At 41.7% G+C, this 14,574-nt stretch overlaps 1 protein-coding gene across 11 annotated transcripts in view; it reads left to right on the forward strand.

The window, feature by feature from the left end:
- LOC137380631 (C-terminal-binding protein 2) overlaps window positions 1-14,285 on the forward strand; it is a 318,116-nt gene extending 303,831 nt beyond the window's left edge. For 7 of the 11 annotated variants that reach the window (XM_068052766.1, XM_068052764.1, XM_068052765.1 and 4 more), the window contains 4 exons: window positions 435-565; window positions 7,619-7,746; window positions 9,798-9,915; window positions 12,412-12,811. In XM_068052766.1, coding sequence (XP_067908867.1) covers window positions 435-565; window positions 7,619-7,746; window positions 9,798-9,915; window positions 12,412-12,592 — 558 coding nt within the window. In that variant the 3' untranslated portion in view covers window positions 12,593-12,811. The other 4 variants (XM_068052761.1, XM_068052760.1, XM_068052758.1 and 1 more) reach the window with 4 other exon arrangements.
- Window positions 14,286-14,574: the final 289 nt, after the last annotated feature.

Here is a 14,574-nt window from a genome sequence, read left to right on the forward strand (position 1 = left end):
GCAGGATTCCAGTGTTCAGAGAAAAGGCATTGTCCGTAATTTAAACCGGCTAAGATCGAGTGAGATTGCTCCACACAGAAGAGATTTGCTATAATGACTTCATTGCACAGTGAGCTAAGTTTAGGCAGTTATTTTAATCTAGGTTGATTAAATGTATACAGTTAGAGCATAAAGAAAGCCTTGGGTCAAACGTCACAGAATCTTCTGCTAAAGCCACAGTCCGAAACATTCCTTCTGTGGTTTTGGTTTGTTTGATACTAAACTGTGATTTGATTGACTTCTTTATTTTAAAATTGTTGGATAAGCTTCATGGCGTTTCTGAGCTTGTTTTAAGAGATATTGCATTTCGCCCAGAGTGACTCGAGAAGTCCTGTGAAGACAATGTTGTAATTCATCTTTTGGAATAAAATCTTTCTTTCTTGTTTGATCCCCAGATGAGGCAGGGAGCGTTTTTAGTAAACACAGCCCGAGGAGGATTGGTCGATGAGAAGGCTTTAGCTCAGGGGCTGAAAGAGGGAAGAATACGAGGTGCTGCTCTCGATGTTCATGAGAGTGAACCCTTCAGGTAAGATACATTCAGAGATTAACAAACTCAGATTTGAGAATATTAATCTAGAAAGTACAGTATGACCATGCATCAGATAATACTAGGAAATGCCTTTGTAATCATATGAGGGCCTACATTAACTTGATATTCTGTGAGGAGCTTGTAATATCGCATCATGGAGGCAGCAGACAAAGGTTACAAGGACAGAAGCAAACCATATATTTAAAAAATGGCGGCAAGGCAAATGGATTATGGGCAGTAATCCAGTCCAGTGGTGCAGATGACCTACAAATCATTTGAATTTTGCTGCTATGGTTTATGATGTCATCTTACAACTGAATTACTGCTTTGCAGTGCACTCTTACCCGCCCAGTGTCCTCTATATATTCATTGTTATACTAGAAGATCTGTTAGTCATGTTGAGTCAGATGTTATATTGTTGCCGTGAGCAATGCACATGATCACCGAAAGGATTTGGTAAAAGGACGTGAGAGATGTGTTCAGCGACAGTGAAATAACTGTTTTGATTCAAGAGCCAAGTGCCGCACATGTTGGAAACTTGAAATAATAACAGAAAATGCTGGAAACACTCAGTAGGTCAGGTGGCATCTGTGGAGAGAGAAACAAAGTTAACATTTCGGGTTGGTGATCCTTTGTCAGAACTGGGAGTGCTTAGAGATGCAACAGTTTGTAAGCTAGGCAGGGAAAGCGGGGAGGGGAGGAAAGAACAAATGGGAAGGTCTGCGATAGGGTGGAGGGCAGGAGAGATAAATGACAAAAGGAATGATAGTGAAAAGCAAAAAGAGATAGTAATGGGACAAGAAACAAAAGCTATTTGTAGAGGAGGTGTAAATGGGAAGGCAGAATCGCCACCTTCCAAAAAGAGGCAGAGTTATGATCTGAAATTGTTGAACTCAGTGTTGAGTCCAGAAGGCTGTAAAGTGCCTGGTTGAAACTTGGCAGAGGTGTGGGAACCAGGAGATAATTCTTTGGCCTCCTTATCTCGAGAGACAATGGGTAAGCGCCTGGAGGTGGTCAGTGGTGTGTGGAGCAGCGCCTGGAGTGGCTATAAAGGCCAATTCTAGAGTGACAGGCTCTTCCACAAGTGCTGCAGAAAAATTTGTTTGTCGGGGCTGTTACACAGTTGGCTCTCCCCTTGCGCCTCTGTCTTTTTTCCTGCCAACTGGTAAGTCTCTTCGACTCGCCACACTTTAGCCCCGCCTTTATGGCTGCCCGCCAGCTCTGGCGAACGCTGGCAACTGACTCCCACGACTTGTGATCAATGTCACAGGACTTCATGTCACGTTTGCAGACGTCTTTAAAGCGGAGACATGGACGGCCGGTGGGTCTGATACCAGTGGCGAGCTCGCTGTACAATGTGTCTTTGGGGATCCTGCCATCTTCCATGTGGCTCACATGGCCAAGCCATCTCAAGCGCCGCTGACTCAGTAGTGTGTATAAGCTGGGGATGTTGGCCGCCTCGAGGACTTCTGTGTTGGAGATACGGTCCTGCCACCTGATGCCAAGTATCCTCCGGAGGCAGCGAAGATGGAATGAATTGAGACGTCGCTCTTGGCTGACATACGTTGTCCAGGCCTCGCTGCCAGAGCTCTTTATATATGTATAAAAAGCCTTGGGAGTTTCCTTAATCCTGTTTGCCAATGACTTTTCATGACCCCTTTTAGCCCTCCTAACTCCTTGCTTAAGTTCCTTCCTACTGTCTTTATATTCCTCAAGTGCTTCATCTGTTCCTAGCCTTTACAAATGCTTCCTTTTTCTTTTTGACTAGGCTCACAATATCCTGTGTTATCCAAGCTTCCCGAAACTTGCCAAACTTGCCTTTCTTCCTCACAGGAACATGCTGGTCCTCGATTCTAATCAGCTGACGTTTGAAAGACTCCCACATGTCAGATGTTGATTTACCCTCAAACAGCCGCCCCCAATCTAAATTCTTCAGTTCCTGCCTAATATTGTTATAATTAGCCTTCCCCCAATTTAGCACCTTCACCCGAGGACTACTCTTATCCTTATCCACAAGTACCTTAAAACTCATGGAATTATGGTCACTGCTCCCGAAATGCTCCCCCACTGAAACTTCGACCACCTGGCCGGGCTCATTCCCCAATACAAGGTCCAGAATGGCCCCATCCCTAGTTGGACTATCTACATACTGTTTCAAGAAGCCCTCCTGGATGCTCCTCACAAATTCTGCCCCATCCAAGCCCCTAGCACTAAGTGAGTCCCAGTCAATATTGGGGAAGTTAAAATCACCCACCACTACAACCCTGTTACCTTTACATCTTTCCAAAATCTGTCTACATATCTGCTCCTCTACCTCCCGCTGGCTGTTGGGAGGCCTGTAGTAAACCCCCAACATCGTGACTGCACCCTTCCTATTCCTGAGCTCCACCCATATTGCCTCACTGCATGACCTCTCTGAGGTGTCCTCCCGCAGTACAGCTGTGATATTCTCCTTAACCAGTAATGCAACTCCCCCACCCCTTTTACATCCCCCTCTATCCCGCCTGAAGCTTCTAAATCCTGGAACATTTAGCTGCCAATCCTGCCCTTCCCTCAACCAAGTCTCTGTAATAGCAACAACATCATATTTCCAAGTACTAATCCAAGCTCTACGTTCATCTGCCTTACCTGTTATACTTCTCGCATTGAAACAAATGCACTTCAGACCACCAGTCCTGCTGTGCAGAGCAACATCTCCCTGCCTGCTCTTCCTCTTAGTCCTACTGACCTTATTTACTATGTCCTCCTCATTTACTTCACTAGCTGTCCTACTGCTCTGGTTCCCACCCCCCTGCCACACTAGTTTAAACCCTCCCAAGTGACGCTAGCAAACCTTGCAGCCAGGATATTAGTGCCCTTCCAGTTAGATGCAACCCATCCTTCTTGTACAGGTCCCATCTGTCCCTGAAGAGAGCCCAATGGTCCAGATATCTGAAACCCTCCCTTCTACACCAGCTGCTCAGCCACGTGTTTAGCTGCACTATCTTCCTATTTCTAGCCTCACTGGCACTTGGCACAGGGAGTAATCCAGAGATTACAACCCTAGAGGTCCTGTTTTTTAACTTACTACCTAACTCCCTAAACTCCCCCTGCAGGATCTCGTCACTCTTCCTGCCTATGTCATTGGTACCGATGTGTACCACAACCTCTGGCTGTTCACCCTCCCCCTTCAGAATGCCCCCTGTCCGTTCAGAGACATCCTTGACCCTGGCACCAGGGAGGCAACATACCTTCCTGGAGTCTCTTTCACGTCCAAAGAAGCGCCTATCTGTGCCCCTGACTATAGAGTCCCCTATAACTATTGCTCTTCTGCGCTTTGTCCCTCCCTGCTGAACAACAGTGCCAGCCGTGGTGCCACTGCTCTGGCTGCTGCTGTTTTCCCCTGATAGGCCATCCCCCCCAACAGTATCCAAAACAGTATACTTGTTAGAGAGGGGATAGCCACAGGGGATTCTTGCACTGACTGCCTGCCCCTTCTAGCGGTCACCCATCTATCTGCCTGCACCTTGGGTGTAACCACTTCTCTAAAACTCCTGTCTATGACACTTTCTGCCACCTGTATGCTCCTAAGTGCATCCAGTTGCCGCTCCAACCGATCCATGCGGTCTGTGAGGAGCTGCAACTGGGTACACTTCCTGCAGATGTAGTCGCCCGGAACGCTGGAAGCGTCACGGACCTCCCACATCTCACAGGTGAAGCACTTCACCCCTCTAACTGTCATTTCTGGCACTAATTAGTTAATTGATATAAAATAAATAAATACTTATTAAATCCTTACTAAAATTATGATACACTTCACTATGTGGTCCCTAGTGCTAGATTTCTACAATAAATATTAAATGCTGTCTAAATACAATCATCTCCTCCCTCTGGTTTAGTTACTCTACTTATTAATTAGTTAATTAGTGTTTTAATCAATTTTTATCAGTTTTATTTTCAAATTCGGTACAGATTCCCTACCAGCCAATCAGGTCACACGGTTTAATAAGGATCTCTACTTGGTGTCATACTGCTGGAATTTGGTTTTCAAGGAGACATAAGTTATGTTAACGAGGAAGAGAAAGAGAACATGTTGAGGGAAGGAGAGAGGGAGAAAGAGGTGGTGTAAGTTGATACAAGGAGAGAAAGGGAATGGCATCCTCGATGTGAGGAGAGAAAAAGACAGAGTAACCTTTCAGTAGGAGGGAGAGAGGGAGATGAGCTGTTGAAGGGGAGAAGGAGCAATAACCATTTGGGGAGAGGAAAGCAGGAGAGCCCCTACTGGGGGGTAGGGCAGAAAAGGAGGTAAAAGTGGTGATGGAAATCCAAGTAAAATATTTCATTTAGAGATTTTATTTGAATGGCCTCAATCTAAATTTTACTGTAATGTTTTTCCAGAATTGCTACAAAAGTACTATTCTATGTTGTCCATCAATTTAAGGATAAAAAAGTCATTAATTCATAACATAAGACATTGTGCATATATTGTTCTTCTCGTATTGTAAATATTCATTCTATATTGTAAATATTTTTGGTGTTTGGAGGAGGTTACAGAGATGAGGAGGGGAAAAGCCATTAATGGGATTTAAACGTGAGGATTCAGTGATATTCTACTGGTTTTGTTGATTGCTGCTCCTTTAGGTTATAAATATAGACTGAGGACATTATCATTGGAAAAGGTTGACCTTTAGAATCTGACAAAATGCGACAACAGTGAGGTTTATTTTGGACAGGAAGTGTGCACAGATGTAAGATTTTTAATATATTATAAATGGTAAATAATACATAGAATCATACCTTATGGTAGAACTGTATGTCGATACTTTGCAAAATGAATGAACTATTCCCAGAAAATTGAGCAAAACAATTAAATGTAAATAAGATTCTTGTAATAATTAAGTTCTATTACTGTAGCACCTCGGCTCCCTACAACACTCACTCATATATTACAATGTCACCTCGAATGTTCCCGTGCTCATCTTATAGTGGTTAGTAGTGCTCATACAGCAGAATGGACTTCATTCTTAAATTACATGGAACTGTTTGTAAGAGGCAACTATTTTTATATTGTACATACGGGCCTGAATGATGGCCTTAAACCTGTACACGCATACACTTCAGCACAGGTAACTATAAGATGTGGAAATACTAATTCTGGTCTCCAGCCCAGCACGGGCCTGGATTGAACCTAATAGTTTCCTAATAGTTCTGATGAAAGGTCACTGACCTGAAACGTTAACTCTGCTTCTCTCGCCACAGATGCTGACAGACCTGCTGAGTATTTCCAGCATTTCTTGTTTTTATTTCAGCATCTGCAGTATTTTGCTTTTATCCTAATGTTAAGGGAGTGTATTCAACAAGTGTACCACCCAGGGAGCCATTGCCAAATATATTTTCAGTGATTTCAAGGCAGTATTAAGCAAGATCTTCAGATGACAGGAAGAACATACATACGAATTAGGAGCAGGAGTAGGCCACTTGGCCCCTCAAACCTACTCTGCCATTCAACAAGATCATGGCTGATCTGATTGTAACCTCAACTCCACATTCCCGCCTACCCCCGATAACCTTTCACCATCTTGCTTATCAAGAATCTATCTACCTCTGCCTTAAAATATATTCAAAGACTCTGCTTCCACTGCCTTTTGAGGAAGAGAATTCCAAAGACTCACGACCCTCTGAGAGAAAACATTTCTCCTCATCTCTGTCTTAAATGGGCGACCCCTTATTTTTAAACAGTGACCCCGGTTCTAGATTCTCCCACAAGGGGAAACATCCTTTCCACATCCAAGAAACTGCTGAAGAATTGCTTTTGCTGTTTATAGAGTTGACTGAAACCTTTGATCAGATTACTGCGCTGTAATCACTCCCAAATATCTCTAATTCTTTATATGTGCACTGCAGCATCCTTAATTCCTTCATTACCAACATCCGCCTGAGAAGCGTCTTGTCCATAACACTCATCAGTTCCGGCGTCTGCAGCTTTATTTTGTTTAGCTGGATTTTCACTTTGAAGCAGTGTACTTCCTTAATCCTGATAGTGTTGTCATGAATGAGCACACGTTCTGCTCCTTCCATAGCTTCTCTGCCCTGTTGTAGATTAACTGTGCAAATTGGTAACCTTCTCATTTCAAATTTTGATATTTTGTGTGGAAAGGTGTAACCGGATTCTGTAGTGCCATCAGGTTTACAGTGTTACTATCCAGTCACCAAGCCTTAATGGTATTGTGCTTCTCCATATAAAACTGTAAATTATTCAAAGCTTTATTACAAAAGTGACCTTCACTATGAGAAAAGCTCGAACTTAAAACTAAAGGATAGCTGATTTGTGACAAAGAATATTGGGACTGAAGTGTGAAGTTTAAATCATCCAAAATATAAAGTTTTCTGTGAAGTAATTTCTATATTTCATTGGGAAAATAGTCGCCTTAGCTACAGGTGTCACTATTAGAAATGTCTGTGCATATTATCACAGAAAATGATTTTTTTTTAATCTATACTTTTATCAAAATGGAAATCCATTGCAAACTGGAACCTTAACCCAAGTTTTTACACCAGGATTTTACAGTTATTTTCAGGCTGTAGCTCTCCCACCTGAAGATGATGATCTCCTCTGTGTATTGTGCCAGAGAATCTCTGGACCCTATAGTTTGATGTGATGCTATATTAATATGTGTATTAATCATGTAATTTTGGCACTTCACTGCTGCTATGAATGTTGGGTTGACCTCTACAGGCGGTTCTTGCTTCCTCTCATTCTCCAGCCAAAGAAAGCAATAAAATTAATTGCTATTTACACAGGTGGGGTCCACAAGAAGATAAAAGAGAAAAGAAAGACAGCAGAGTGCATTAATGCCACTGGCTATGCCCTGCAGCTCAAATGGCAGAGAAAGGTTGCTGCTTTTAATGCTGTGTTTTTGGCCTGAGGTATTCAGCAACAATGTGGACAGGTTTGGTAATTCGGGTTTCATGCATTTGCCATGTCGCCATGGTTCATTTATTGGTTTGTTTCAAATGCGAGCAGAGTGTAATCATAGTGGATAAAAGTCCCTTGTTTTAATTCCTGTGCAGTTTTACACAAGGCCCACTGAAAGATGCTCCCAACCTGATCTGCACACCACACACATCTTGGTACAGTGAGCAGGCATCCCTAGAGATGAGAGAAGCAGCTGCGACTGAGATTCGTAGAGCTATTACAGGTGAGACCATCTGACAGTTATGTGTAATTTAGATGCAATGTAAGAAACTTTAACAATAATGATGCTTATTTAAGTGTAATTATGGAAAGATGGAAACACTCTTGAATATAAGTAAATATTTTCATCAATCTACTCAAAAGATTAATATAATTTTAATATTGAAAGCATTCTGTATTCAGAAATATTATTTTAATATCATTATAGGTGTGGCCATTTAGAAGTTTTTTTTTATTCGTTTCATGGGATGTGGGCGTCACTGGCCAGGCCAGCATTTATTGCCCATCCATAATTGCCCTTGAGAGCTGCCTTCTTGAACCACTGCAGTCCATGTGGGGTAGGTACACCCACAGTGCTGTTAGGGAGGGAGTTTAACAGTAAAGGAATGGCAATATAGTTCCAAGACAGGATGGTGTGTGGCTTGAAGGGGAACTCGCAGGCGGTGGTGTTCTCATGCGTCCACTGCCCTTGTCCTTCTAGGTGGTAGAGGTCGCGGGTTTGGAAGGTGCTGTCGAAGGAGGTATGGTGAGTTGCTGCAGTGCATCTTGTAGATGGTACACATTGCTGTCACTATGCATCAGTGGTGAAGGGAGTGAATGTTTGTGGATGGGTTGCCAATCAAGCAGGCTGCTTTGATCTGGATGATGTCGAGCTTCCTGAGTGTTGTTGGAGCTGCACTCATCCAGGCAAGTGGAAAGTATTCCATCACACTCCTGACTTGTGCCTTGCAGATGGTGGACAGGCTTTAAGGAGTCAGGAAGTGAGTTACTCACCACAGAATTCCCAGCCTCTGACCTGCTCTTGTGGCTACAGTATTTATATGAATTGTCCAGTTCAGTCTTTGGTCAATGGTAACCCCCAGGATGTTATAATGGGAGATTCAGCGATGGTAATGTTGGTGAATGTCTTCGGGAGATGGTTGGATTCTCTCTGTTGCTGGAGATCGTCATTGCCTGGCACTTGTATGGCGCAAATGTTACTTGCCACTTATCAGTCCAAGCCTGAATGTTGTCCACGTCTTGCTGCATATGGACATGGGCTGCTTCAGTATCTGAGGAGTCGCGAATGGTGCTGAACATTGTACAATCATCAGCGAACATCCCCACTTCTGACCTTATGATGGAGGGAAGATCATTGATGAAGCAGCTGAAGATGGTTGGGCCTAGGACACTACTCTGAGGAACTCCTGCAGTGATGTCCTGGGGCTGAGATGATTGACCTCCAACAACCAAAACCATCTTCCTTTGTGCAAGGTATGACTCCAACCAATGAAGAGTTTTCCCCTTGCTTCCTTTTCAACTTTTGTGTAGTGGTTTTTGTACAACTGAGTGGCTTGCTAGGCAGTTTCAGAGGGCACTCAAGAGTTAACCACATTGCTGTGGTTCTGGAGTCACATGTAGGCCAGACCAGGTAAGGACAGCAGATTTCCTTCCATAAAGGACATTAGTGAACCAGATGGGTTTTTACGACAATCAATGGTAGTTTCGTGGTCACCATTACTGAAACTAGCTTTCAATTCTAGATTTTTTAATTGAATTATTTATTAACACTATTTGTTTGCGGGATATGGGCATCGCTGGCAAGATCAGCATTTGTTACCCATCCAAAAATGCCCTCAAGAAGATGGTGGTGAGCCACCTTCTTGCGCTGCTGTTGTCCATGTGCTGTAGCTACACCCACTGTGCTGTTAGGGACAGAGTTCCAGGGTTTTGACCCAGCAACAGTGAAGAAACGGCGATATATTTCCAAGTCAGGATGATGTGTGACTTGAGGAGAAACTGCAGGTGGTGGTGTTCCCATGAACCAGCTGACTTTGTCCTTCTAGGTGGTAGAAGTTGCCGGTTTGGAAGGCGCTGTCCAAGGAACCTTGGTGATTTTCTGCAGTGCGTCTTGTAAATGGTACACACTGCTGCCACTGTGCGTCGGTGGTGGAGGGAGTGAATGTTAAAGGTTAAATGAATATTACATTGATTGTGTTTGACATTTTCTTCATGAATATATAGTTGTAGTTTGTTCATTCTGGTATCCCTGCCCTTCCTTTTTGTTCGCTCCAGGCCGAATCCCAGACAGCTTAAGAAACTGTGTAAATAAGGATTACTTTGTTACAACTGCTGCTTGGCCAACAATGGACCAGCAGGCTGTCCACCCAGAGCTCAATGGGGCCACCTACAGGTAAGAGGATTATTTTTTTGCATGTGTGGATAAAATAAAAATTCAGTTCCAGTCTCTTACTAGATACATCAAATTTAGTTTTATCATTTACATTTTATTTCTGATCTGCTTCTGGATTCTTTACTGTCCATCACTAGCCTTTAAAACAGTCCATTCTAGGGTGCAGATGCTCCACAGCGGCAATCAAACACTAACACCTAACAGTGGAAATGCTTTGCTGTGCAGGCTAGGTCTATCTGCTTGCATTTTTTGAAGCTCCAGAGATAAACTGCATTACTACTGTAAGGCATTTCACTTTGTGACTGTTTATTGTGTCAGGTGATCCTGACTTCTCCTTATACCCAGGATCTAAGTTCAGCCTTTTTGAATGGCAGTTCACTATTATTAGAGGTGTCTGTGCCCTCTATCATGACAGATAAGAACTAGGAGCAGGAGTAGGCAATTTAGCCCCTCGAGCCTGCTCTGCTATTCAATATGATCATGGCTGATCTCATTTCAGCCTCAACTCCATGTTCTTGCCCATTCTATATATAGATAGGTAATGATTCCTCTGGTGTCAGTTTTGCCTAAGTAGTAACACCCTTTCCTCTGAGTCAGAGGTTTGGGAGTTCAAGTCCCATTCCCAAGACTTAAGCATGGTGCACTGTCGGAGGTGCCGTCTTTTGGATGAAACGTTTAACGCAGGCCCCTTCTGCAGTAATTGAGCACAATGTAATGGAGAAATTCTCTTTTGTTTTTGATGTTTTGATGTAACAAATACCTTGCTGGCTGTGACAGAGATATTAACTGATTTGCTTAATATTTTAACTTTATCCCACAGATGCAGTCTTGTTGGAATATTCTAATAGTTCATGACTTTGAGATCTATCACAGTGGACGTATAGCAGTAAAATTTGAAACCATAGAGTATTAAGGGGAGTTTTAAGCCTGTTGCGTTATAATTTGTACATGTTCTCTGGTAACTCCTGCTCATTGGCTGATCCTATGTGAATGATCTTGAGGTCAAAGTCCAGCCCTGATGCACTCACTAGTCATCGCTGGGAAGAGCTTATCAGCATTTCTAGATATCGGACAACTAAGAACTTCATTCTGGAGGTTTGGAGGAAGTTGGTACAACCACTGCTTTGCTATCATCCAATCATTGAGTGGCATTGATGATGGCCGTAGAACAGTTTATATGCCAAACTGTCCCACCATCATTAACCAAAGGAGGAGGTTTGTAGTCAGAGGCAAGAACAGGGGACAACACTAACCACAGTAAATAGTTACCTATCCTGGTAAATTGCTGGTCTATTTTAATGCCTCGGAATAGTGGACAAAGTAATTCCATGCAAACTTGTTGACTGTTTGTACAAAAATTACTGATGGTAAATCGTAATTCTAGCAAGGATGGAAAGATTATGTTGGAAGGTTTTAAATCCTTCAGGTTTTCAGTTCATTTTATGTAGCTCCACTTGTTCTGAGTGGATTTGTTAACAATCATGCCACTGGTTAAATTTCAGGCAGTCTACTCACATCCTGCATTCAGCTGCTGAAATCAGTCTTTGAAGAGTTTTTATTCAGTGAAAGTACCATACCAACAAAATGTACGATACAGAGCTGAGATTTAGGATCTTTTAGTGAGGGATGCAGTATCTATTAGAGTTTCTACAAGTTCCTTTTAGATTAGTATGCAAAACCTTTGGAAAGATGGCTGTCGGCTTTTTGTCATTGGATGATGGCAGGAGGTTACCAGCTTCTGGCTTAAAGACTGCAAAAAAGGAGTTCTGTGCATTTCTATCCTAGTAGCAGGGTGCACAATGCCCATTAGCAGAAAACAAACTCCTTTTCTGTTTAATCATTTTGGAAAAGTTTAATTGTTGTGAACTTTGACATTCACAAAAACCCTCCTATATTGATATTTAAAGTTTGCCATGTATTTCAGCCAGCAGCTGATATCATCTGGTGACAAAATGCCATAAGGTAAGGAAAACATATATTTTAAAGTTATGTTTCACTTAGTAGGTTAAGTGATGGGAAACTTCTGTTCCCACCCCACCCCACCCCATCCCGTGCCCTCAGTCAGGCAATGCCAGTTCTTCAATACTTCACTCAAGTGTCCATTTTACATGGGTGGTGTAAGATAATGAATGTCAGCAGGGTTTTCAACCATGGGACATCACAGTGAAGCCCATTCTCTCCTCTCACCCAATATCCATAACTGCATTTTCTGGCACTGTTGCTTTTTATTTAAATGGAATTCGGGTATTGATGTATTATTTGTCTTGAATGTAATTAGCTTGGAGCCTGACATGTCTTTTAGGATATGCAGAGATATATAAACCTCAAAAGTCAACATTAGATTTTCAAGCGTGTTTTCAATTTCTCACTGGCTGGAATACTGACAAAGAAACATTACGGCTGAGAATTAATCAGTAGTAGAACTGAGTGTCTGAGTCAGGCTTCTCTGTACCTTCTGGAAGTTTTACATTCATTTGACCTTGTCTTCTTTTGTAGGTACCCTCCTGGTATAGTAGGCGTAACACCTGCAGGAATCCCAGCATCCATGGAAGGAATGGTTCCCGGGGGGGTGCCCATCTCCCATAACCTTCCTGCAGTGGTGCACCCTTCCCACACTCCATCTCCCAATCAGCCCACAAAACACGAAGGCGACAGAGAGCACACCACTGAGCAATAGCATATTACAGAGCTCATCCGGTTATAGGGTTGGGACCAAGAGACACTGAAAATATCATTATAAAAATGGAATATTTATAGGATATTTGAGACCTGAAACTCTTCTAAGAATTTGTACTCTTTACAGCTGCCAGCTTGGGATGTTACAGTGTTATCCATGGATGGGGATAAAAGCTGCGTTAAACCCAAGAGAACTCCCTTCACTCAACAGAAACTAAGAAGTATTTTACAAAGTGTGTTTTCCGATGATATGTCCCTGTTGATAAATGTGTGTCACGTTCCCTCATATCTTTTATCTGTTGATCACAAACTTTAATTGGGTAGATTTTTCTTATATAATTTGGAATAAGTGTTTGATAGGTGATGAGAGAGTGAATTGTGTTATTGACAGAAAATGGTAGCCTTAGGTGTGGAATTTTAATAGGTAGCTTGAAGCATTTCCCTTCATTCTCAGGAACAAACCCTTTTGTATTGTTTGTCAGCAAGTTTGACTTCAAAACATTTGTTCCTCAAAAGACTCCCATTTCCTGAACACACAAAACTGTTATTTTTTTCATGATGTGGCATTTTATATGAACTCGCCTCAAATGTGTTTTGTCTGGACATTTGAGTCTATCATGGTCTTAGTTCCACGTGCATCATCAGTGAGACTGGTGCAGAAGGATGAACTGCAATACAGATGTGACAGCCAGTAGTGATGAACTTTATGGTGTGGTGTGATTATAGTGGACTCTCTTCCAGTAAAAAGCATCCCGAATCCAAATGTAGAATGTTACAAATCCCTTCCCATTTACTTCTCTTAGATAGAACTCGCAATCCAGGTCAAACTACTACCCAAGCATAACTCTGATTCATGCTTATGTATTTCCACTATCAATTATTTTCTTGATACTCAACACACTGGATGTTATCAATCAATTCGCCTGATTTCACTTAAAAACAGCAGCTCATATTGCATTAGCAGTTTCCTGTAAAACCTAATTTTTGGTTAATCTTGTTTTCAAATAACAAGTGTTTTGTGTTTTATTTTAGTTATATTCATTGCTGAGTGAATGACTAACTGAGTTGAGTTTAGTATTGCACATTATTATAACCCATGCAATGTCCTGATCTAAACATTTATCTTTGCTAAGTATGTGTTTATTGTGATTCCACTCTATTATTTTTATTCTAGAGTTCTAGCAATCATTTCTTGTATGTAGGTTACAAAGTTGTTTTTTTAAATCAGCAAAGATAAAATGTCGTGATTTCTGTGAATCTATGGAAGTGCACACCACTGCGGAGAAGCGGAGGGGGAAGAGATACTGACTGTAGCTGGATATTAACCTACCCCTTTATAAGATGGGTCATCACCCAATGATGGAGTATCTGTATGTGAAAATCTCTTTGTTTAAACATTCTTTTAGGCTAAAGTGTTATCATTTAATCTAGAAAGCTCTTTATTACCGTTTGTTGAATTGTGTCATAAAACTTGCTGTTCTGTTGTTCAGATGTTGTGTGCAGCCATGTTGGGTTAACATAACTAGTGTTAAACCTTTTTCACTTGAAACTTTTTTGGTAGCTGTGCAGTGACAGTTTCCAATTGCAGGTAAAAGCATTTTTTAAAGTCAGTCTTTCAATTTCTATATTTCTTCTTCAACAATTTGTGTTAACAGTGAAAAATATAAAGAATTAAAAATATCCCGAGTACTGTTTGCATGTGTCTTACTATCAGCTGTTCCTGAAAAACTATACTATACAGAAAACAATTCAGTGTTTTTCCTGTCACTTGCGAGAAACACTTTTATATATTTTTTAAAAATCTGGAATCATTTTCCTTAGTGCAAGTGAATTTTTCAGGATATTATTGTATCCCTAATGTATTGTTCTCTAATTCTTTTTGGCTGAAAATGCAGAAGCGAGGAACGAACTGTTAATTAGATAAAACCTTTCTCTACAGTCCCTTCATTCCGGGATTGTCCACTGATTTATTTTCTATTTTCA

The sequence above is a fragment of the Heterodontus francisci genome, chromosome 20 (assembly GCF_036365525.1).
Source record: "Heterodontus francisci isolate sHetFra1 chromosome 20, sHetFra1.hap1, whole genome shotgun sequence".
Lineage (NCBI taxonomy): Eukaryota > Metazoa > Chordata > Chondrichthyes > Heterodontiformes > Heterodontidae > Heterodontus > Heterodontus francisci.